This window comes from Coturnix japonica, chromosome 3 (genome assembly GCF_054131305.1).
Source record: "Coturnix japonica strain WE chromosome 3, WE-NBRP24, whole genome shotgun sequence".
NCBI classification, from domain to species: Eukaryota; Metazoa; Chordata; class Aves; order Galliformes; family Phasianidae; genus Coturnix; species Coturnix japonica.
In genome coordinates, this window is record NC_140665.1 from 15,064,316 (window position 1) to 15,088,807 (window position 24,492).

Below are 24,492 nucleotides of genomic sequence, written 5' to 3' on the forward strand. Positions count from 1 at the left end.
ATGGATTTCTTTAAAAGCTTTATTCCAATTAAAAACAACCCTGTATATGTACCTTTTACATGTTTCTCAATCCTGAACGAAATCTCAACTCTTCACTATTCACAGACCTTGTGAAATTCAAAATTCTTCAGTTTTTGGCAAGCCACTCATCTGATATCAGGGAGTGGGCAGACTGAACTCTATCAATCACAGAATGCTTGCATTGTAATGACCTCCATTCTACTTGGACAGAGTAGCATTGGTAGAGTAGAAGAGTAGAGTAGAATAGAATAAAATAGGATAGATAGGGACCTACAAAGTTCATCTTGCTGCCTGACCACTGTAGGGCTAACCAAAAGTTAAAGCATAGTAAGGACATTATCCGAATGCCTCTTGAATACTGACAAGCATGATGAGAGGTCATGTTTTTCCCATATGGAAGTGGAAAAAGGAACAGTAAAGACTTTAAATCCTACTCTCCAAGGATCCTACACAAAAATAAAATAGTGCTAGGATTTTCAGAATACAGTACTCTCTGGCTGTGTATTTATTTAATGCTATCTTCTTTCTTATTTAAGGTTGGTCAGTGTTTCAGCCATTTTGATTTAGAAGCATGATAAAATTCTCTAATTACTCTACATGTTACCATTACTTTGTTTTTCCTGTGTGACTTATCTCCTTGCAACTGTTGTACTTGTATACATACACACACATCCAACACCGTGACATCACTTCCTGCTTGTTCTAGTATGATTTTCCCTTTTTTAAAAGAGTATAATTACATAATGTGGGGATCATTCACGCTTAATATTTGAGGTATACTGGTACTGAGGCATTTCTAAGGAATGCAGAGTGCAAAACAGGTAAGACCTGTGATATGCAGGAGAGGATTAATACCTTTTGAAGGGAAGCGTTTAAACCATACCAAGAAGTTGAAACAACCACTGAATCACAACACAGACCTGGCAGACAGGACCACTCTTTCAAAAGCCCTGTAAATGTCTAAGCTGCAGAGAAGAACCCAAATAAAATCAATTACCACTGTTTATTTTTGCACTGGAGGGTTGCACATCCTTCCTGCACCAGGAGCACTGATGCTGAACTGTGGGTGGTGCAAAAGTAGTTCTAGTGATTAATCTGAAAATGTGGTGTCTGTAACTATCTGACACATTTATTAAATAAAGGCTGATAATAAAAAGTGTATTTTCCTACAAAGCAACCAAACTTTGACAGTATTTCAGTGGATGTGGGTGAATGTTGTTAATAATAAGGACAGTCACTACTGCTACTTCCTCAGCTAATTCTGCTCAGGGCTACCAGTTTAACTCCTACGTTGATTAGAAGAGAGCCACTTCCTCCTCTACCCTCTCTTCTACACTTGCATGCATTCATTTACAAACATTCATTTTCCACAAGGCGAACTTTAGACAGAAAAGAACTGGATTACTTTTTCTTCTTAAGTGACATGAACAATTCCCTTGTGTTTACTTATTCCTCCAGATCTCAGGAGTGTCTGCAGCTAAATAAGGGCCAACCAATTTCTGGAGCTTCTAAGTTCAATGTGTTTAATACAAACGCTTTCTGCAAATGATCATGAATTACCAACTGCATAGTTCCCAGGCTCCTTTCCAGCTTCTAAAATGCGTTAAAAATACTGATGAGTACACAAGGCACTTTCTTAAGCTCACCTGTGTACTACTACAGCCACACTCTTCTAATCAGATTCTCTTTAAATTTAAGAAGTTGCACTTACAGACGCCTTCAACAAGACATGTTCTAGACAAGAACTTTCTTGTTAGGACAGACTTGCACTCACTCAGCTCATGCTTGCAAACAGCAGGACACAGAAAGGCTCAGACCAAAAATAACTGTTCTTGAGCAAATGCTGAAAGCTCATCTAAGCACACAGCATCTTATTGTTGCTGGCAATTTTTCCCCTGGGTTAGAAAAAGTACAAACCTGAAAAAATTGATCAAATTTTTTATATTATCCAACTGTGAGAAGCCTCCTAAATGCTTAATTTCCTGAAGGCCTAGAAGCTACCTATGATGCATTGATTCAGGTAAGAACAAAACATTTTTGCAAGATACTCACAACAAGCCATCCTTACAGGATAGAAGTGCTAATTTAGACATGGATAGCAGAGACTTCTTCTTGGGTATGGGCTTTGTACACAACATTGAAGTCAGGGAATCATTCATTTCCCCTCTGCACAGTGTCAGCATGGCATCAGAAAGTTGAATAGTTGCTCAATTTTCCTATACTATTTTTAATATTAAGTGCCACACACACAAAAAAAATAAAATGTTGACTATTGAAAGTAATTTCCTCATCCTTCATTACACATAGTATCCCACATCCAAATGACAGCCATGAATAGAAACACAGTGATACTAAAAATCCTCAAATATTATTACATTAGATCAGATCTGCATGAAATCTGCATTCAAAGTGAACAAGGGTGTCACTGTCACAAAAGCTAGAAAAGATGTTTATGCATTGCCAAAATTCAGAATACTATATTCACCTGGTATTCCTTTGTTTGTAACATGAGATTTCCTAGTGATAAAAAGCAGAAAATGGGTCATAATTTTATAATGTAAAGTAGTACACTTGTGATACTACCAAATTTGGGATACCAGTGTCAACAGTACCCAGCTAACTAAATCTAACTAAAAAGTGGTAATATATATATTCGTGGAAAGAAATAGTGCACCTCATTTTTTGTTTTGTTCCAGTTTTGTTTAGTAATTTTGCAGTTTCTCCAGGGTTTGCCTTTGATGCAGAACCCTCACAGATCATTACTGTCCTTTTTTCTCAAGCTATGTGTCAATATGTCATCCAGAAGGGAGTTAGGTAAAATTATCATCTGGAAAAGGTGAATTCTGGATTCTTACATGGGTCAAACAAAGCATACTAAAACTCAGAAAGACATAAGAATGGGTTGCTAAAAGGAAACTCAGTTTACCTGAGCATAAATTGCAGTACAATTAAAACAGAAATGCCCTGTCTTGATGGTCTTAGTTACTCAGTTTTCTTTCAGTTCAATTAGGAACTATCTATACTAGTGAAAGTTGCAGCTTTTTCAATCAGTGTGCTGTTCAGAGAGCCTTTAATGATCTTACCTTTGCATGCTTCTTCTTCAAGGCATTCAGCTCTTTCTGCTGTTTCTTTAAATGTTTTATGTAAGCCTACAAAAAAAGAAATCAGATCAATTTTTCTGTGGTCACATTTACTGTAAACAGATAAAATGACAGCTACTTAAATAATTAGAATCACATTTTGAAAAGCTTATGCCCATGCTTACCTTCATTTGCTTTAAATCTTCTATCTTCACTTGAGGAATCAGGTCTATACCTAGGAAGGTATTGATAGTTTATCTAAAACTTCGTGCAAAGATCTGCATTTCATACTTGGAGTTTTAACGTAAAAATCTACATGTAAGTTAACAATTAATTACTGTTTTGTACCATTAAAATGTCAGGTTAATGAGAAAATTATTCATTAAGCTACAGCAAAAATACTGCTAATTTCCTTTTAAAATGCACTGCTCAACCAATTGCCTCGTGAAAAAAAGGAATTGATCAGAGTATTTTAATCTCTTACAATTCTGCACTGGAGTGTCAAAACACAGCAATATAAAGTTTCTTTTCTGAAAATACAGCAAACAATTTATGTACATTAAAGTTCAATTTGGCAAATTTCAGAATTTTATTACATAGCTGGAGATTGCTCCAGTACCTCTGGGTTCATGGGGAACGTTCCAGGACCAAAAGAAATGGCCACAAGTTGTATCAGATGAGGTTTAGACTGGATATAAGAAGGAAATTTTTCTATCATAGAGTGGTCAGGCACTGGAATGGCTGCCCAGGGAGGTGGTGGAGTTGCCATCCCTGGAAGTGTTCAAGAGGCATCTGGATAGGGAGCTAGGAGATATAGTTTAGGGGTTTTCTATAGGTACGGTAAAGGGAGGATGGTTGGACTAGATCATCTTGTAGGTCCTTTCCAACCTTGTGATTCTGTGATTCTATGTTACTCAGGTGAGGTTGTACATGACAACAAGAAGAGCTAAATATACTTATTCTCCTTCATTTAAAACACAAAAATTGTGGAATTGAAATCCTGTATGTTAGTAGAAGTAAACTTTGCATTTAGGTTAATATCAGGTCTGGGAAAAGGAACGATAGTACAGTTCCAGACTCCTTATAAAGGGCTTTTTGTCTTCTGAGGTGAATTTAACTGAAAAACAAACAGGACACCAACAGGTGTGCCTTTTTCTAAACAAAATTCCTTAAGCTTTCACTTTAAAATGTAGTTATTTACTTTGTTCAACAGGTCTGATTCCATGACAACCAGGAATCAGGTTCTACCTCCTGCAAATTTCATGCCTAAATAATGCTCAATAGAACTAACATTTGTGCATCTTAATGATGATAATTGAAATATGAAAATATCTTGCTGCATAAAAAAATGTGGGCTTTACATCAGGTAAGAACTTTGAAAGCATTCTGGTACCAGAGATGACCTGTTCTATTGCCAGAAATGACTCATGAGAGACGACATCTTATTTCTCAAAAGATCGACCCCTTCACATGTTCATATTCAGTCATGTCTGCTTATGTTTAAGAACAAGAACAGTGCTCCTTTCCGTTCCTATCATTCCCCTTGGGCCAAGATGGATGAAAGAGAGTGAACCAGACTCTAATTGTTGTGGGCAAATAACTGAAATATTTATTGTGTTTCATTCAGCTGTACAAATTTGTTTTCTCACTTCATCTTCATTACCTGCGATGATCTGTGAGGAACAAATAATCCCACTTGGCTCCACGAGGTGAATTTGTAAAGTGAACAATGAATAGTGAGAAAAAAAACCCACTTATTCATTTCTAAATGAGCACTTTTAATATGGATATTTTTTACAATAAACATGCCATTTCCATAATCAGAGTAAAACCATATACTGAAAACATTTCTAATTGTTGGGAAATCTCTACAGAATCCGATGAATTCTAAATACTTTAATTACTTAAATCTGCAACTCTGCCAAGGGATTTGTAGAGAGAAAAAGTAAAGCAGAAAAGTTCCTGCAGAGCATACCAGAAAACAGTCATTCCTATTGGTATGGCTCCAGTAGGTCTCTGGTAAATTTCTCCCAGAGTCATGCAGGTTCTACTACTGGTATCTGGCATACAGCTACACAAAGGGGTCACTTAGAAAAATAAATTTTTATTGGATTTACAGAGTCTTTTTGTTACTATGTACAATTTTCTTGCAAACAGACGAAGACTGCTATCAGTGGCTGAAGAAGTTATTTTCAAAAGGGTAAACAGAGCTGCAAAACTAAGAACGAGTAACAAGTACTTCTCCATAACTTTATGAACTGCGCCAGAACTGAAGGATTGGCTCAGGATTTTTGTTTACCTTTCTTAGCATCGGTCCCAGACCCAAAGCCTGCCGTGGTACTCGGTCGAAGCTCAGAGCTACTCTGAGGAGTCACGTTTGCTTTGGCATTATTAGCTTTTCCTTTTCTATCATTTTTTGAAGTGTCATTTGGTACATCAGCTATATCACTCTGGAAGAAACATTCACATAGTAATAAATTAATTACTATTCTACCTGTAGTACAACACTTGGTGTACAGGAAATTCCTTAACTCATTTACTTTAATCCATATTTTGGAAGATTGAAGTGTTCTTTCAAATAACACAATTTACACTTATGTATTTGTAACATATATTAAATACCTACTAAAATATCACTCCTCTCAATTCCTGAACTTTCTACTTCTAAACAATGTGTTTTGCATCATAGTATGAATACAAACGCTGTGTTAGTCACTAAGATCCACTTACAGTTTCAATACCCATAGCTCTCATTTGGTCTGCTCTTTTTTCTGTAATAGACAAAAATTTCTTCGGATCTGACAGCGCATCCACAATATCTGTAAGAAAAGAACAAAACCAAAAAACCCCTCATCTTTTTGTCATTTTCAGAAGCATTTAGAAATATACCTTTTACAAGACCCTTACTACTATCGAATGAGCCTTGACTTGCAAAAATAGTTCAGGTTCATACAGTAAATCTGTCAGGACAGAAAACGCTCATCAAAATAGCATCTGAACATATTAGGAACATGAATCGATTTTAAATGTGTCAAGGGAGTGGTATTAATCCAGGCAGTTTATTCAGGAAAACATGTTCTAACTTCATCAGAGCAAAGATACTCTGCATTACTCCTGGTTCGTGACACTAGAATTTGAGACCAGAATGGAATCTGCTGTGTTACACAGCACAAACAACTTTGTCCCTTGGTTATCTGAAGTGGTGCTGACTGCCTATTCAGGCTGCCGCCAGGGGAGTTAGTATAAAAGAAAAGCTCCATGAAACAGTATGGATCTCTGTGTTTCCTCCTACTCAGTAATCTTTTTCTACCCTCAGCTTCCCAGAGGACAGTGAGGAGCTGAGGTTGTTTTCTCCAGGATTTTAAGCAGAGTGTGGGCTGTCATCCCATCCCTTCCAACCCTGGTCTCTGGCATCCCATACTGCAGCCTGTACTCCTTCTCTCATTCCCTATGGGCACACAGAATCCTCCTCAGTACACAAGCAGAGATGAGCCATGGTGCTGTACACCCAGGGTCACCCTTAACTATACCATTGCCATGAACTCTTCACACACTGTCATGAAAATGTATGAATTCCATTTGGAGATCTTAATCCAGACTGCATATGTGGCACTACTAGACAAGTTTATGTTGTGGAAGCTCATTTCACTTACTCTGCCTAAGGGAGTAAATCAAACACCTTTCCTAGGAGCAGTTTCTTTTCTTTTACACTGCAAAATGTAAACAATAATACCCTAACCACTCTTTATTTTACAGTAAAATCCAACACAATCATGTGCTGTCTATACTGGGTGGATGAGTCTACAGAGTACAGTGCTGTGATCAGTTTGGCTGTCAGCATACCAATCACCTGAACTGCAATAAAATTAGAAACAACGGTACTGACATGAAATCAGAATTAGGATCAGCAAAGAGGGCGAATATGTTATGCCTTCCTTCTCCGCCTCCACCCCCAACTTCACCACTGGAGCATAAAAATAGTCTGTAAACGTAAAATTAAAAATTGCACTGAGTAAGCTTAACCACATAAATGACAGAACTTGTTTTCCATACACAGCGATGGACGTGTAAGTGCTGTTCTGAAGGAAGACAAAGACATGGGAATATTAACCTTCATGCTGAATAACCCCTTTCCATGACTAATCTCAAAACAAAAAACTTCACAAATGGCAATAGAAGCCCTACACAGTAAGAAACTACTTTATAAATTAAACTGATTCGCTCTCAACAATATTAACACATTTTCAGAGACCACAGCAACGGTCTGTTTTAATGATGTCTCTGAAACTTTTACTTCAGTATGATGGACAAAAGGATCACTGGACTCAGTTTATAAGCCTTCCTTGTTAGAGTAGTAACTTAGGAAAGGAAGTTTAAATGCTGCAGTCTGACTCATCATTCACTAAAAACTATTGTCATTCCATTAACTCAAGCTTTTGTTCTGAGAATCCAGGAGACCATGCATGGTGATTCACTTGCAAGGAATCCTTTATCAACTGTGGCAAACCCCTATTTTTAGCTCCTTGTACGTAGACTATTTTTGTATCCTTATGTCCTAGATGGACTCACTAGCATACTACACAACTATTTCTGTAATAGCAGTTCTGACACTGTTATTTCATCACTTGAATTTTATTTTCATCGTTTGAATTTTGTCTGTGTTCCATGTCATACTTATTGCCATTTTCCAAATTAGCTTACAATGACCTGGGACAGAAGCTGGCCCACTGACTATGTCTGCAAAAAAATACCCAACCCAATTAAAAGCTTTCAGAGGAAGCATACTATCTTTCTTGATCAAACTGGGGGCTGGACTGGCAAACTCTTTTTCAGTCTAAGTTATTCTGTGAACTTCTCAGAAGACACTGGATGTATTTCTCATTGAAAATAACACAGACTTGGTTTCCATTCCTCCCAAAGTTATATTTAATAGATAGTATTGCCCTTGGCAGGTACCAAATACACTGCCAACAATTACTGTCATAACCCAAACATATCTTCTGAACCTGTACTTTACATACACAAAATACAGGTACAATTTATTTTCAGACATTTATTTTCAGATTGGATTGAATAATAGAATGGCTGGTGCTGGAAGGGGCCTTAAAGATCATCAAGTTCCAACCCCCAGCTGTGGGCAGGGCTGCCACTCACCAGATGAGGTTGCCCAGGGCCCCATCCAATCCAACTTTGAATGTCTCTAGGGATGGGGCACCCACACCTTCTGTGGGCAGCCTGTGCCAGTGACTCACCACCTTCTGAATAAATATTTTCTTCCTAACATCTAACTTGAGTCTCCCCTCTTTCAGTTTAAAATTGTTCCGTCTTGTTCCATCACTATCTGTCTTTGTAAGAAGTCAGTATCACTCTCACTTATGATAACCCTTCAAGTACTGGAAGGCTGCAATAAGGTCTCCCTAAAGTCCTCATCTAGCTAAACAAGCCCAGCTTCCTCAGCCTTTCTTCACAGGAGAGATGCTCCAGTCCCCTAACTTAGTAATAATGCCTTTTTGTCCTTGGCACGTACTTTTCTACGAACACTCAAGACAACCTGAGAATACGATGCGTCAGTTGAAAATGGAACCTGATTACCACGAGCTTCAAGGTAAAAATGACTAACATCTTTGGAAGAGTGAGCCCTTTGGAAATTGTATTACTAACCACAGGAGCACATCACCAAAGGCTCAGCATTTCTACAAGTGGAATGTGACTCATCACTGTTTTTCACATTGTCATTTGTCCTTTGCTTACGTTTGTCATTTTCCCTGGTGAGGTAAAGTGGGGGTAGGGAATAGCATTTTGTAAAAGAATTCCAATAAAATATAGAAGAAGGAAAATAAAAGGAATAGTACATTACAGAAGACTCTAAGTAGTAGTTACAGAAGTAACTATGCTTGCTGGCATACAGATTTCTATTATAGATACTTCTCTTTGGAGAATGCTACTTCATTTGCATTAATTTGCACCAGCATTTAATTTTATTTCTTTTATTTAGCTCATAAAAATAAGAGTGGTGCACTGCAGATGATGGGTACTTAAAGACATGTCAGGAGAGTATTAATGATTCCACCTGAGTGTCAAAAGTTATTTCCCAGCTGTTCATCAGCTTGTACTATAACCATGAGAAAAATACACGAGACATATCAAAACTACCTGGGGATGGGACAAGAGAATAACTGAACTCATTTTGTTCATATTAATATGGAGCTTGTTCTTCCCAACAAGACAGTCAGCTTTTTCATTTTAGCAGTACTTTACTTAAGCATAAAGTTACTTAGGGGTATTAATATTCTACATTCTCTCCTTTACCAGATAAACCATCAAAAACAATGGTGACCGAACAGTGTATCAGTCAATACTGAACAGTATGCAATTTGCAAATTCTAAATTGGTGTTAAAATTCTCTTTGAAATCCAAGTTTTTCAGTTTTGAATTTGTGTAATTCAGAAAAATGCCAATTCCAAATCAGAGGAATGTCCCTAGTTTAGAAAATATTTTAACTGAGCCATTAGCAGTCAAAAACTCAAGTTCTGAAAAGAATTAAAATACTTAAAACATGCTTAAATTAGTCCCTTAGACTCACAGTTCAATTACAGCCTTGAGAATATCTCACTTAAGCACAAGCTTAAATTTGTTGTCAGACTAAATCCCTGAAGTTAATTACTGTTGTTCAAATATGCTGCATAAAGGCATGGTAGTGCTCCAATTCGTGTTGCAGAGCTCCAGATGACTTATTACTGTCAGAATTTCATATGTGACCTATACAAATAGCTCTGTAAATGTCTAATGTATTTTCCATGGCGTTACTGATACTTTTAAAAGTCTGGATAAATACCAGCAAACAGTATTGAGGATACATTTTCTAATGTGTTAACCAAGTATTCTCTTCCTCCACTTCTTAAGAATTCTTAGGAATTCTTAGGGTTGACATCGGGTTTGAAATTGCTTTTACAAAGAGCAAAATACCAATGTCTTTACCAGCGTCTCATCAATCACATATAAGGTAAGCTTCATCTTGTCACTGAGTCATATTTAACATATTTAACATAATTTAACATAATTCCCATAATTTTTATTTTGTAACTTTAAATGATTTATGTATTGTTAATATACAAGTGAATTTCAGCTGCTGTGCAGAGCGCAATTCCCAGAAGTTCATTCTCAGGGTGAATTCACACATTAGACAGGTTAAATTGGTGTAGTGACTATTCTCAGCTGTTTGTTCACATCCGGATGTGGCAATGACCCTGCCAAACTGATCATGGGAATAGCTCAGATTAAAAACAACTTCCTTAAAAATAATTACAGGACAAGAAATGTTTCAGATGCTAAATTCTTTAGCCACCAGTTTTTTGTGGTTTTTTTTGTTTTGGTTTTTGTTTTGTTTTGTTTTGTTTTGTTTTGTTTTTTCTTTTTAATTATATCAATATTCTCAAGAGTATAAAAATGTCTTTGCTTGGAAAAATACACATCCAGATTCTGCTGGAAATGTCTGTACACATTGGGTGAACAATATAGCTAAATGACTTGTTACCCTTGCAGACAGAAATCAGAAAAAAAAAAAAAGAATTTTAACACCTTCCTGAACAAAAATTAAACCAGAGATAACCCTAGTATTAGCATGTTCTCCACATTATTTTGGAATTTAACAGGATGCATTTCACAACCATTTACCTGAGGTACTCTGTTGGAAACTTTGTTCCTCAGCTAAACAAATGGGGTTACTAAATCTTTGCAGTCCTACAGCATTGGGTCTCTACTCCCAGCTGGTGTACTGAAAGCACAGTGAATTCTACAACACAGGAAATTCTATAGCACTCAAAATTTACCACACACTGAAGTACAGGCTTATCTCACCTCCAAAACCATCAGGCACATATGTTTTAAGCACAATGTTGCAGAAAACCGTTGGAAGAGAGAGTGGTTTGTTGCCTTCATTTCGAAGTGAAATGTGTCTGTAACCTGCTTGTAGACCATCCAGAGGCAGGATCCTCTGACCGATCAACTTATTATTGTCATCATATACCGCTATTCTCAGGACAGCAAGATCAGGGAGAATAACCTAGAAAGCCATAAAACGAAGACATTTAATGACTAGTACAGTACCACCCTTCTCACCTCTTGTGTTGGAACAATTTGCTCATTCACTTTGTATGCCAAAAACAGACTATAATCACTGAAAGATAATGGCAGTCTCTGCAAACAGCATACTTTCCAAGTACCCTTTCCTAGAAAAAAAATATTTTTTTTCACTCTAAATAATGGGTAATCCCAAAATGTACAATCCTACATATTACAGTTACACTATCTAAATATTTTGTCTACTTATTTTACATTACTGGGGGCTGGCGACATGAATAAGCAAGCAGGTAAATGCTACATGGGAAATGGCAGATCACATGGCAATAGAAAAAGAGCAGGTAAAACAGAATCAGGAGGAGTTATGACAGAAAGATGGAATTTGGGATGTATCCAAAAGGGCAATGAAGAATGGAAGGAACGCAAGCCTAAGTTGATATGGATGCATGTTGAGCTATGTGTTCGTAGAGGGGAGAAACAGACAGAAGAGGGCAGGACAGGTTGAAAGACCTGCTGAAATGGTGTGTTGCCAGCAGAACTGAGTACTCTGAACATGAAATATGCATAGAGAGCAGAGATGCTGTCAGGTATCTGCATTTGTCAGCCCTTACCTTGACTGATCAAAAGAAGAGCAAAAAACCTCTGCTTTCCTTACAATACAGATGCTGCTTCTGTGTGAGAGCAGTTAGGAGTAGACAGATTAAGCAAGACATGAAGTCTCTGTGCCAGTCTGCCTTGATTTTATGGTAGGAAAGGTCTTCCCAGTTCTTCCCTACCTGATTCTATTCATTGATGCTTATCAGACAAAGGACCTGGGTAAACTACATCAACTATCTTCCCTTGTCACTTTCATTTTAGATCATAGAGGGCTCAAAATAAAGTATGGTTTTGGTCTCTGAATTCAGCTGAGCTACTCACAGAAGTCTTGCTTTACTTGCTCTGGATGAGTAATAACTAGACACACCCAGAACGTTACCACCAGCACTGACCCACACCTCCCCCTTACACAACACAGTTGACAACACTGTACTTGGCTCAGAATGATTGAAGCTTTATTTTAATTAAAAAATAAAAACAACAAAACACAACAGAAGAGCAATCAAACGTTACCTAAAAGCAACTACGTATGATTAAACATCAGCTTAAGGAGAACACTGTAACCCAAATAGCGCAGGTAAGTTCTCACCTCTACAGGTGATTAGTAAATTAGTAAAAGGTGATTACAGATTAGTAAATCTTTTCATTCTTGATTGGCTCAGATAGAGATTGCCTAGGGATTTCAAATGGGGACTAAGAAGATAATATTTCTCTTTGTGTTTGTTTGTTCTAGGGTATCCCAGAAGATACACCCACCCTCATGACATTTTGGCATTAAGCGTTTCACATCTTCATTTCCTCCAACTAGAAGAGTTGTTCCTCTTGTGTTTATGTGACTCACCATGTCTGGTTATCAATGTATGTCCTGATTACTATGCTAAGCCTGATATGACAGTGACATGAGACGAAGGGAAATAATCTCTAGGCTGACTTACAGTATGACTTATCCAAGAGAATGTGTTATTTATTGCAGAGTAGAGCGTAAAGTCCAAGCAATATTAGATTAGCATCAACCATTGTATAATATGCCATGATATACAGGTACCCCTCTTTTACACTGAAACTGAATGCACTCTTTACTTTATGAGCCTTTTGATTTAAGAAATTAGAAAGCAGCAGATGCTGGCCATATGGCCAAGAAGCCAAAGGGAGCATGACTGCCTGTCATGTATCTAAGCATTTTCTCTGAGCCTCCTCATACACACAGAAAAATACTAGGATTCACATTCATTTCAGAATGTCTAAAATAATCTCTCGCATTAACTACATTTCTATTAAAATCTAGTTGCACTGTTTAGAAGGCAGATGATGCATGTCTTATTCCCAAGTGTAAAGTAGCATCACTACATGGCAAAGTCTGTCACTTTGGAATAAAAGAACAACAGCTTTACATGACAACAGAACAGGTGTAAACGAAACAGACATTCTCAAAGACAGCACTGCTAACACATAGTCTGGATGAACTTTGAGCTGACATTATATATGTATGTGTCTGTGTTTGTCATATAGACTGAGAGATAAAAACTGAACATGGGCAATGACAACTGATATCACTTTTCAAATCCCCCATACCAAGAAAAAAGGGTTGTTTTTCTTTTGTTATTAAAAAAAAAGAAAAAAGAAAAAAAAGGAAAAAATACATAATGCACATGGAGGAGGGAGCTGGCAACACATTTGAGGAACACAGCACCCTTCCAACTTTTCCATGTAATAACATTGACCTTAGCTTTGGATGCAGCATCTCACCTGCCCTCTGGGCTGAAGGAACAGTGAAAGATAGCAACCACTGCCAGGGCAGGGAAGAAGAAATCTCCAAGGAATGATGGTGTCCACCAGCGGGGGCTCATTCTGAGCAGACTGCATACCTTGAACACAGGCATGGCCATGGATGAGGTGGTTACCTCCGAGTGGGAGGAGGAAGCAAAGGGGAGGGAAGAGCCAAACAGAAACAAAAAATCATGTGACAGCTACAGAGGTTATTCATTAGAAAAACAAAACAATGCAAAAAAAAAAAAAAAATCTTTTGAAAGCTTATTTCAGCTTTAAATTGTTTACAGTAGTAAACAGGAACCCTACAAACCCTTTTTTATGGGAGCAGTACTTATTCATGTCAGCAGTCAGACTGAAGCAGGGAGGGGCAGATAGAGTGAGCAAGGATGCTTATATGCAAAAGGACTGCCAATCATAAACAGTGCTTTCCAAATATCCTACCTTTCGAAATACAAATGATTCTTCATTGTAAACAGGATTCAGACCGTTGTTCATCACCATGCGTGTTCTGAATTCTTTACGTATTGTGTCCGTGGGTAAACCATACATATCCACTTCTACATACGTACCAATCTTTTTATCTGACAAAAACTGACCAGATATTACCTGTAACGTAAAAACAGAAGAGTAAGGAAAAACAGTACAGAGAATATAAACCAAGCAATGTACTCAGCACAATGTACATACTGGAAATACTGATCATTTTTAATTTACTGAAGGCAATCTGAAAGATGCTTTGTATAGAACAGATATATTTATTTAATAATATGAAAATGGTTTAATTAGTGATAAAATTGCATTTACTTGGAAAGCCATTGTGATAAATCTTAAAATATATCCGGAGCATTCATTTTAGCTGTACTAAAAAACTTAGAAGAAACTGTAAATGAGAAACGTGACAAACAGAAATAACCGTGCTCATCATTTAAAGTTATGTCAGTAAGCTCAACTAGAACCTGTTTCACAGGTGCATTCACTTGTATTTATAAAATATGCTCAATGAAACAACCAAGTCGGTCACCACTATTCTGCAACTGCTCTCAAAATATGCCTTAAATTTTTCTGTTTGGAATCTATTTTATGTTTTGACAACAGAGAAGTGAAAGGAAGTTTTTGCTCTGCTTCCACATTTGTACATGTTTTAAGCCAATCACATTTAAAAGAAAACAAACAAACAGTGCAGATGACTCTTCTGTATTGCTATGTACATGAAGATTTGCTGTGATTTTATTTCAAGTCAAGATTAATCAAGCTACAGCAGGTGATTACTCCAGGGCACATTTTTACTCCATCAAGATAATCTATTCCTTAAAAATACAGCTGATGTTTTCATTACTAAGTTCTAAAATAGAAAAGTGCAATTTCACAGATCTAAGTTCATTTGAGGCATTTTGTTAAATTTTTTTTTTTTTTTTTTTTTTTTTTGTGTGTGTGTGTGTGTGTGATCTAATATTCCAGGGAACAACTCTGTTCCTCTGTTTAGTGAACAAAACTATTCCTATATTTTAGTTGACAATTCTTGAATGAATTGTTGATGTTATTGTATCATTCTTAGAGGTTAAGGGAATAAGCACTGCATTTTAGACTAGATTTAATCACCCAAGAAGAATAAGCAACAAGATAAGTTATCTAAGAACTATGCTGATTTCTAGCACTACTTTCTCACCTCCAGATCCCAATTCCTCCTTGGGGAGATTCCACTTCCTATAACATATTTTTCCTTTTTTTCCTGTTTTTATTCTTCTGGAGGTATAAATGAACTTAACTATCTGAAGTTAAGAGTGACCCCTTGCTCCAAGAGATTCTCAGATCTCCATGCCATACGTAGAAAGAGACAAGGGAAAGTCAAACTTTAGTTAAACTGCACATAGTGTAAGTGAACAAAGAGCGCCAAGTGCCAAGTCACAAAACAGGAATTACTAAACATAATACCTAACCATATTTTAAAACTACAACAGAATTTCATTGATTTTGCTACTCAAAGATGATTCTAAAGTAATGACCTCCACCTCATGAACCATGCTTATTTCCTTATTTTGAAAATATCTGCCAATATACGCCCATACTTCTTTCTCTGCGGTGACAATGAAGTCCACACACAGTATCCACAAAAACAAACTCCACTCACATATTCATTTGCAAAGACTGATGTAAATAAAAAAGAGTGTGGGGGTGTATAACATTTGGTGATAATGTGTAGTAACAAACAAATTATGTCATGTTCAAATCAGACCATGTAAGCACAGAAACAAAGAAAAAAATCAGAAAAAGTCTACACAATACAAACACTTATTGCACCTATCTTATTCCCATTCACATTTAAATGTAATTTGAGTGTGATATGATGAAAGACATTTTTTTGCAGCTGTTTTACCTGTACAGAACATGTTGCAGCAATTACACCATCTACAGGAGTTTCAGAGAAAGGATCAAATGTTCTATCCGGCCGCCGCATGAAATCTGGTTTAAGTAGATAGCTTATTTCATGAAAAAGAAGAAGAAAATTATTCTTTTGTGGAAACTGAACTTGAATTAACTACAGATAAAATGGATGTGCTAACTTTAAACAATGAACTTTCCTGCAGCACTGTAAAATACAGACTGCCAATCTATCTGCCAGTATGAGGAAGTAAAAGCAGAAATATTATGATTATCTAGTACACATATAAATGTTAATCTTAATTTTGAATCAAGAGATTAAATCAACTGTGTATTTCAAAAGCAAAATAAATGTAATGTAATAAAAGACATTTTAAAATAATTTACTAATGTGAATCAAAAATACAGTGAGCTATATAATAAAAAATAGATGCTCTCGTTTACTTCAATTCTTTAGTACTTTCAATAAATACAGGCAGCTTACTCAACTGTATTTTTAAATGAAGCAGTTACACAGAGTAGAGAGCCATACAATAATTTTCAGCATGAAAGTAATTTTTTCATCTCAGTTATAAAACCTTGGGGAAAACAGCTGATGTTATACTGACAGATTGTTCATTATAGTAGCATGAAAGGTACTACCGTAATAACACTTACAATACATCCCTGAGGACTGTACACTGGATCAACACATCAGTGAAGCTGATGTGTGCACTGATGTATCAAAACCCAAGGATTCGGCCACCAGAATAAAACAGCAGCTGATCAACAGAATTGCTGTGCTACATATAACAGGGATTTCTTAGCACAGAAGTGCTAGAAGATCTTTTTTATTATTAACACTCCAGTCTCACTAAGAAATTATCTGTAAATTACATATAAAGGCCTACAAAAAATTCAGGAATAATTTTAAAATGCTGGAAAAATAAATAAATAAATAAACATAAAGACTTTCAATGTATTTTCTCCCATTTTTTCCATATTTGGTTTATAGTTACAAAAGTGATATTCCTCACTAATCTCACATTAAAAATATGTGGGGTTTCACAATATTTTACTAAGTTCAAGTAGACTGTGGGCAGAAGGGAACTATCAGAAACATGCTAAGCCTCAGCTCCTGGCCAGCTGAAATAAAAAATGCTAAAGGGACTTTCTCATTTCACTAGTATGAAAACTGTAAATCAGTCATTTTCAATGCCCTGAGCATTTTCTCTGTAATGAAATAGCACCATATTTACAATGCATATTAAATTACTACCTCTCTATTACTATTACCTCTATATTACTGTAATACTAGATGGCTGACATAAGAAACAAGAAATTTAGTTCATAATGATACCTGTCAGAGAAACTACCAGAAGTATGTGCCATTCTCACAGAATCACACAGAATCACAGAATGGCCTGGGTTGTAAGGGACCTCAAGGATCATGAATCTCCAACCCCCTGCCACCAACAGGGCCACCAACCTCCCCATTTAATACGAGACCAGGTTGCCCAGGGCCCCATCCAACCTGGCCTGGAACACCTCAAGGGATGGAGCATCCACAACACTCTCCTAGGCTTATGTGTCAAATAAGAAAGGAATCAAACTCTTCCATAAAAAAAGCTTTTCTTCTTCTTCTTCTTTTTTTTTTTTTTTTGTTATTCTGACTGAAATGACCAGAGACTGCACCTCTGTCAAATCCAGCAGTCTCTATCAAAACAGTTTGCATTTGAAAAGGGCACAGATAACCAAAGCACTGTGTCATCCATTCTGCAGGAAAAGAATTTTACTAAGTTCCAAGCATTCAGATTTCATTCTGAATAAGATTTCCATGAGCAAAAGAGTTCTTTCTTCTCCAGGATAAGTTTGCAGACTTCAGTGTGTTTCTGGACTGCCACTTCCTATAATTCCTCAAACTTCCGTGCTCCTCTCCCTATCAGTGATAAGCCTATCCTATTAAGGAATAATCTCAACATTTGAGGAAGATCTGTCAACACTAAAAAACATTTGAAAAACACGTTTCACACATAAATAATGAGCAAGAACTTAAGAGATGAAACATGCCACTATTTTGTGTGAAATCTGCTTTCTACATAAAGTACACAGACTTTAAAAAAACAGCAAACAGAAAAAACACCTTTCCTATGTATTAAAATTACCCATCTGAGTAAATTTGGCTATTTTGTGAACTGTGCAATGTGAATCTCCATTCTGAGTTGAATATTCGAAAAAAAGATTGAGAATAGAAGCTGAATATAGACTTAAGTAACTCTGAATGGTATTAATGATCACCTTCATAATTGACATACAAAGCCTCTTATATCTTGTCTTTAAAAGCTGGGCATAAAAGAAAAGCATATTTATTACAATGCCTCCTGCAGGGGATCATTTTTCCTGCATTCTTTTAATTTCTATTCTTCACCTAGCATTCCATTTTTCTTTTGTAACACATAATTAAGAATGACAAAATTTTATTAAAGCCATAGTAAAGTGTTCTGATGCACAGTGACAACAGTTTAAATCACATCACTCACCCACATGATCCATTATATTCAAATTTTCCTTGATTCAATTGCATCGCTAAATCTGTCAAGACAGAAGAAAATTACTCTTTCCTCCTGAATAACACAGATCACGAACAATCCTTTTTAGAGAAGGAAATAAGACCGTTTGCCCAGAGTAACAAGTTTAAATGAAAATTAAATTCAATGTACATAAAGTACACACAGACCTAAAAAATAAAGAAGTAATATAAAAATTTTAGATCTCTTCACAGTAGTGTCAGTTTTATCAACTAAAGTGAAAACTAAGCTGTCCTTAGAAAACAGTCTCTCCTGAATTCAAACACGCCCAGTCGGCAGCAAAACTTAAGACTGGGATTAAGATCCTGGGATAGGATTTCAGCCATCTACCTTTTGATATTTACGGAACAAATTCCTCCAGTCTTGCCGGTGACCTAGAGTCACTTCAAATAACAGAGTGATACAAGCACTGTCAACAGTGGAATTACTTCTAAGGCAAACATCCAAAAACAAAACAAACAAAAACCCGACCCTGTAACTGGGTACTTCTCTACAGCAACCACAGACAGCTACATCTGATGCAGATGTCTGTATCTTGAAGTCTTAAACAAGGTGAAATGAATACTGCATTCCTTTACTGGTTTCCTAAGGGTTAAATTGAATAAAATACCACCAAAAGAAACCACAGAGATCAAGGCACCATTGCTTAGCTTCAACTTTTAAAAAATCTGTGTTTTATTCAATGCTTTTTTATGGCATTTGTATATAAAGACAGAAAGGTAAACATATTTAAAAAAAAAACCCTTCCATCCATCCCCCCCCAGACTCTATTAAAAATATATATTCTTTTCTTACAGGTTTCAGATTGCACTGGAATACACTATCTTTGTTTACTGATAACATAGTTCTTCTCTTTCTCACAAATGCTAACTCTGAAAGTGAACAGAATTTCTCCTATATATCCTCTGTTACATAAAATACGAGAATCTCGCATGCTCATGTTAGACATTAGTTGCTTTACTGTGCAGCCTTAGCTTCTAATTTTTCAACTGTTCTTCACCCTGCCAGCACAGTTGTATCATATCAGATTAATAGAGGAAAGTTGTCCATTTCTAACTAGACAATTAACGCTCATTTTGCAATACAAATGGGCTGAGAACAATGTGCTATGGGCAGAGGCATAGTGGGAGAAGAGTGAAGCTTGTATATCTGCTCTAGCCTTCAAATCATGTCCAGAGGAGTTGTTTACAGTATTTTCCAATACAGCTTTCTCTTGCCTCCTCAGCTATAAATCATTCATGGCAGGCATGCAAAGTTCTGCAGGACAGAGCTCGTGATCATTAGGAATGTCTGTATTATCGAAGTCACAATTCAGGGGGAAGAAATGTAAAAAATACAAATCAATAGTACCATCGCAGCTAGAGAAGGAAATGGAAAAACTGCTCTGTTCCATATATGTCTGAAAACATTCCAAGATTCATTAAAAGAGGAAACCAAGCAAACGAAACAAAGTTATTCTCACACCCTCACTGAAGAGGAACAATAGATATCCTATTTATGCTGTGGAGAAGTATTTACATTCCTTGGCATATTCTCCAAGATGGATCACAAACCCCATTCTCTGACACTATGTGGTCTACAAATCCATTTGACACACAGCCACTACTTATTACTGTCTTAATTTTTACACTCCCTCATCTTTATTTTGGAGACACGCATCAAACAGTGCAAAAACAGCATCTTGTGAATACATCAATTCCCCTGCAATTTGTATTTTTATTTAAAAAACTATCGTAATTTGAAAAGTTATGCTATTGTACCATTTTTCCAAGAAAGGTGGTTTTAATTTTCCTTCAGTGCCTGGCTTTTTGTTACTTCTTAACTTACGCTTCCATAATTCCTCCCCACCACATTATTTAGCCATATGTCTGTTTCCTCAAAAAATGCCCGAAGCAAATCCATAGCATCTGTTTGAGAGTTACTGCTCAAGCCATTCTTTACGATTGAGGTTCACTGGTCGTCGCTGCCTACCTGGGGTCTGATAGTTCAGTGAGACCATCTGGCAGCCAGCGTTCCAGAAAATTTGAGGCATGTAATTACTGGAATCCACTCGGCCTCCCTTTGGGTATATCCGACTCATTTGTCGTTTATTGTAACTGTAAAATTTATCAAGGAAAATGAAATAACATCATAGAAATGCGTGCTCATATCCTGCCATTTTCAGTATTTCTCACATCATTTTACTGTTCTTCATCCTATGAGCCAACTTCTTGTTCCACTGTGAACATGGAACAGTGTAAATCTAGAAACACTCATTTGTTGTTTATTTACAGCATTAGTAGAGAAACATTGGGAAAGGCTGAAAGGATACTTCACAAACTCAATGGCATGAGTCTTCAAATACCCTAGTCCAACTGATTCATTGAAAGAGGACATGTTATGATGAATATTACGTTCTAGAAAGAAAAGACAAGACATTTTAAAACACTTAAGTAATAATGTATCAAAATTCAAAAGCATGCACTATACCTAATTAGCATGATGTAGGCAGTTCTGGTCTGTTTCCCCATTATCTGTCACATACAGAATGAAACTACTCCAAAGAGAAATTAAGAACAGTTCTGACTTGTTGTTTTCTTTCTGTTTCTTGGAAATCAACAAAACTTTAACTTTTTTTAGGAGACAGTTGTTATTCAGAGCCTGTGTGACTTCAGATAAAACAAAATAACATGCTAAATGGTCTACTGTGCAACATGAAAGCATCCTCTAATTACTGACCACTGTGATAATCATGCTCGCCTTACTTTACAGAATGAACTAAAAACAAACAGCTTAGTTGGAAGAGCCTCTAAAATACAATCAACCTCAACAGCTTCATATTCTCCCAGTAAGTTAGTGACTCCAAGTGGATGACCAGCGGAATAGCATGCTAACTTCATATTCAGGGAACAAAATGAGAAACGCACAGATGACAGCCAACAAAGTATAAAAACCTTACACCGTTTCTGAACTCAGGAATTATAGATACTGAAAAATCTATCTAAAATAAATACCCAAATACTTCTATTACATTCAACCTTTTATGTTACCTTCTGCTACGTCGAAACCTTGAAATTTTACAGGCTGAGCATAGTTGACCATTGTTGATAAATATGGATGTATATTGGTTGTGGCACCTACATATTTATAAGATGCCATCCATGCTTGTTCATCTTCAACAGTTACTAAACCCTGAAAACATATTAATAATAATAATCACTATTTCATGCTAATTCTGTTCTGATTTTCAAACCTGATAAAAAATAGCACATAATCTGCAGAATGTTTTCTTTTTTAAATGCATATTTAAATAATATAAAATGAAGTTTCAAGACAGAAGTTAAGAATTATTTGCACCAATCATTCTCACTGTTATAGGACTGATGACAGAAAGATCCTGAGCAGTGAGTAAATACTATGTGATGTTAGTAGGGTAATGTTGTGGATATTACAGTGGACTGAAAAATGCTAGGAGATAATGATATTTGTAAAATAAATCCCTGAGAGTCTCGATTTTGTATACATCTTCTGCTAGTGGTGGTGCACACTCTGTGCTGAGCAGAACTTTCTAAACATCATAACAAAAATTGATAAAATTGCTTATTTTTACTGATAGAAGTAGATCAGAATATAGAAATTACAGCCTTCATGGGACAGACAAACATTACAAGACCAACAAGACACAGTATCAAGCTTGTTTCACTGGCCACTTATAATGACAAATATTTGAATCCATCACATAAAGACACTCCACATTTTAATAGAACTACAAAACTTTTCTGCAAGTATCTCACGTGACAGAAAACCACAAAGTGATGGACTTCTGCATGTGCATCTACCTACCAACTTCTGCAGATCTATCTGCCTATCTGTCAAAACAACTTCAACCTTTTCCTTTCCCTAAATCAGTTTAAAATATTCTTTTCACTGAGAAGAAGGGGAAAAAAAACCATAAATCTCTGTCAATCTAAGCAATTTCTGCAAGGCTTACATTCATAGCATTTTCCCTACAATCTTATTTGCTTGCTCTCCTACCGGTGAATCAATTAGCAAGAAATGTAGCATTCTGCAGGCTGACAGTGAACTTAAACAAGAAAGTAAGAAGTATTTTATGTTCAGAATGAAATCTGTGTTTGCCACGAAATCCTCCTTCATTACTGTATCATCAAATGGTGACTAAGAGGAAGCAAAAGAAAGTGCTTTCTTGAGACAGTAAGTGTCAGCAGATGCAAGAGTAATAAAGTGTGAACAAAGATGCAGTTCTTTGTATCTACGTTACCACAGCTCATGTAGCCAGGAAACAGGAGACTACAGGAAAAGTGAATCTACTTTCCAGTGTTATGGACATGGAACTGAACCTTTTATATAGCGCTGACATGATTCAAAAAATGAATTATCTGAAAAAAATTATGCCCTGATATGATGATCAGAATCATGACTGCATGGTATAGCCAGACTATAAGAACAAGTACAGACACATGTGCTTTTATTCACATTTTAGGCTGAATTAAACTTACAATGGCCCATGAAATCAAACTGATACAAATCTCAAGGCTGCTCAAAAGGACTCTATTCAATTGCATTACTGCAAATATTGAGGATTCACAGACATGTTCCCTAAATATGCCTAATTATACAAGTCTTTATTAGTAGAATACAGACTTTTTTTAAATGAGGTCAATATTTGGTAGTAAAGTTTATATCAAACTAAGGCCAAATATCTCCAAAGGAACTAGTTGTTTTCAATGTTGTCATTTTTGGAAGGTCAATTTAGAAGGAATTAACACTCATCTTGTAATAAAACAGGCTCCTTCAATTTGATCCTGCTAATTACTGCTAACCATATTCTACTATCTTGATCCAAAAAAAAATCTAAGTAGTGAATGTTGGTGGCAAAGAAGTCAAAGGAGATCATGTAAGCCTTACTGTCAGACAGTAGTATCCTACAGTCTACAGTCATATGATTAAATTAATGGCACACTAGCTGCATGACAATCTACTAGACACTAATTGTATCTTAGTACCTATAGACTCACAATTTTTTAGAGTAAATGAATTAAAAATTCTGAACTTAAAAACTATGAATTAGGGAGGGGTAGGCTGGGATCTTTCTTAAAACCTGTAGAGACAAAAGAAAGCACACAATATTTTTAGGGGATTTTGAAAGAAAACAATAGGGAAAAGTCAATCTCTCTGGATTAGTTTTACATCTCCATCCATCAAGAAAAGAATCAGAAACTTCTTAGAAAACAAAACAGAGTGAAATGTGGTTAGGAACAGGAGCAATATTAATGAGAGAAGAGGACAGAGAAGAGTGGAAGGAGGTGGGAAGAGTCTTACAGAAGGGATTCTTGGGAGAAGATCAATGCAGAAGCTCCAAAGGAAAGCAGAAGGAGGAAAAAGCAAGTGAAAAACGACATGTAGTCAGGGTAAGGGAAGTGGTTAAAAAAATAAAGAAGAAAGAAAAAAAAAAGTGGGGATGATGCATCTCAACAACTTTCAAAGAACTGCTGTTTCCCAGCGCCAAGATCAGATAATTCCAGGCAGGCACAAGTCATGCACTTTTGTCTGTACCCACTTTTTCTGATAGTCATAATACAGCGAAAGAGAAGGAAAGGAAGCAGAGTCACTTTCAGAAATATTCTGTAGGGGTAGTTAAACTGTGCATGAAATTGCTAAACCAGTAAGGATGCATGGCAAGTAATAAAGTGGTTTTTACGTATTAAGAAATAAAACAAACTACATAACATCCTATGTGTCACCTTTTTATTGTTTTCTTGCTCAGAATCTTCAACAGCCTAAGGGGAAAAAAATATATATTCATTACCCAAAGAAAATGCAATAAGAAATACTCACAATAAAGTAAAAAAATAATTTAAAAAAAAATACCTCCAAAAGTTAATTAATTTGGCAAAATGTAAACCCTGAGTCACACAGCAAAGTGAATAATCTGTCCCATATACTTGCAAAAATTAAAAGTTTATTTCAAATCTGGGTGAACATTCCATAAAATTCAGCAG

At 36.3% G+C, this 24,492-nt stretch overlaps 1 protein-coding gene across 20 annotated transcripts in view; it reads right to left on the reverse strand.

The window, feature by feature from the left end:
• The window catches only part of PLCB4 (phospholipase C beta 4), a 180,775-nt gene that overhangs the window by 28,422 nt on the left and 127,861 nt on the right, over positions 1 to 24,492 (reverse strand). For 15 of the 20 annotated variants that reach the window (XR_014943796.1, XR_014943797.1, XR_014943795.1 and 12 more), the window contains 12 exons: positions 24,235 to 24,270; positions 21,523 to 21,664; positions 20,805 to 20,889; positions 20,465 to 20,589; positions 18,446 to 18,497; positions 15,922 to 16,024; positions 13,989 to 14,153; positions 10,959 to 11,163; positions 5,832 to 5,920; positions 5,401 to 5,551; positions 3,287 to 3,336; positions 3,105 to 3,170 (listed from right to left, as the gene is read on the reverse strand). Coding sequence is in view for 17 of the 20 variants with exons in the window: in XM_085541078.1 (XP_085397204.1) it covers positions 3,105 to 3,170; positions 3,287 to 3,336; positions 5,401 to 5,551; positions 5,832 to 5,920; positions 10,959 to 11,163; positions 13,989 to 14,153; positions 15,922 to 16,024; positions 18,446 to 18,497; positions 20,465 to 20,589; positions 20,805 to 20,889; positions 21,523 to 21,664; positions 24,235 to 24,270 (1,269 nt within the window). In the remaining 3 variants the exon portion in view is untranslated. The remainder of the gene's footprint in view (positions 1 to 3,104; positions 3,171 to 3,286; positions 3,337 to 5,400; positions 5,552 to 5,831; positions 5,921 to 10,958; positions 11,164 to 13,988; positions 14,154 to 15,921; positions 16,025 to 18,445; positions 18,498 to 20,464; positions 20,590 to 20,804; positions 20,890 to 21,522; positions 21,665 to 24,234; positions 24,271 to 24,492) is intronic. The other 5 variants (XM_085541080.1, XM_015857044.3, XM_085541079.1 and 2 more) reach the window with 1 other exon arrangement.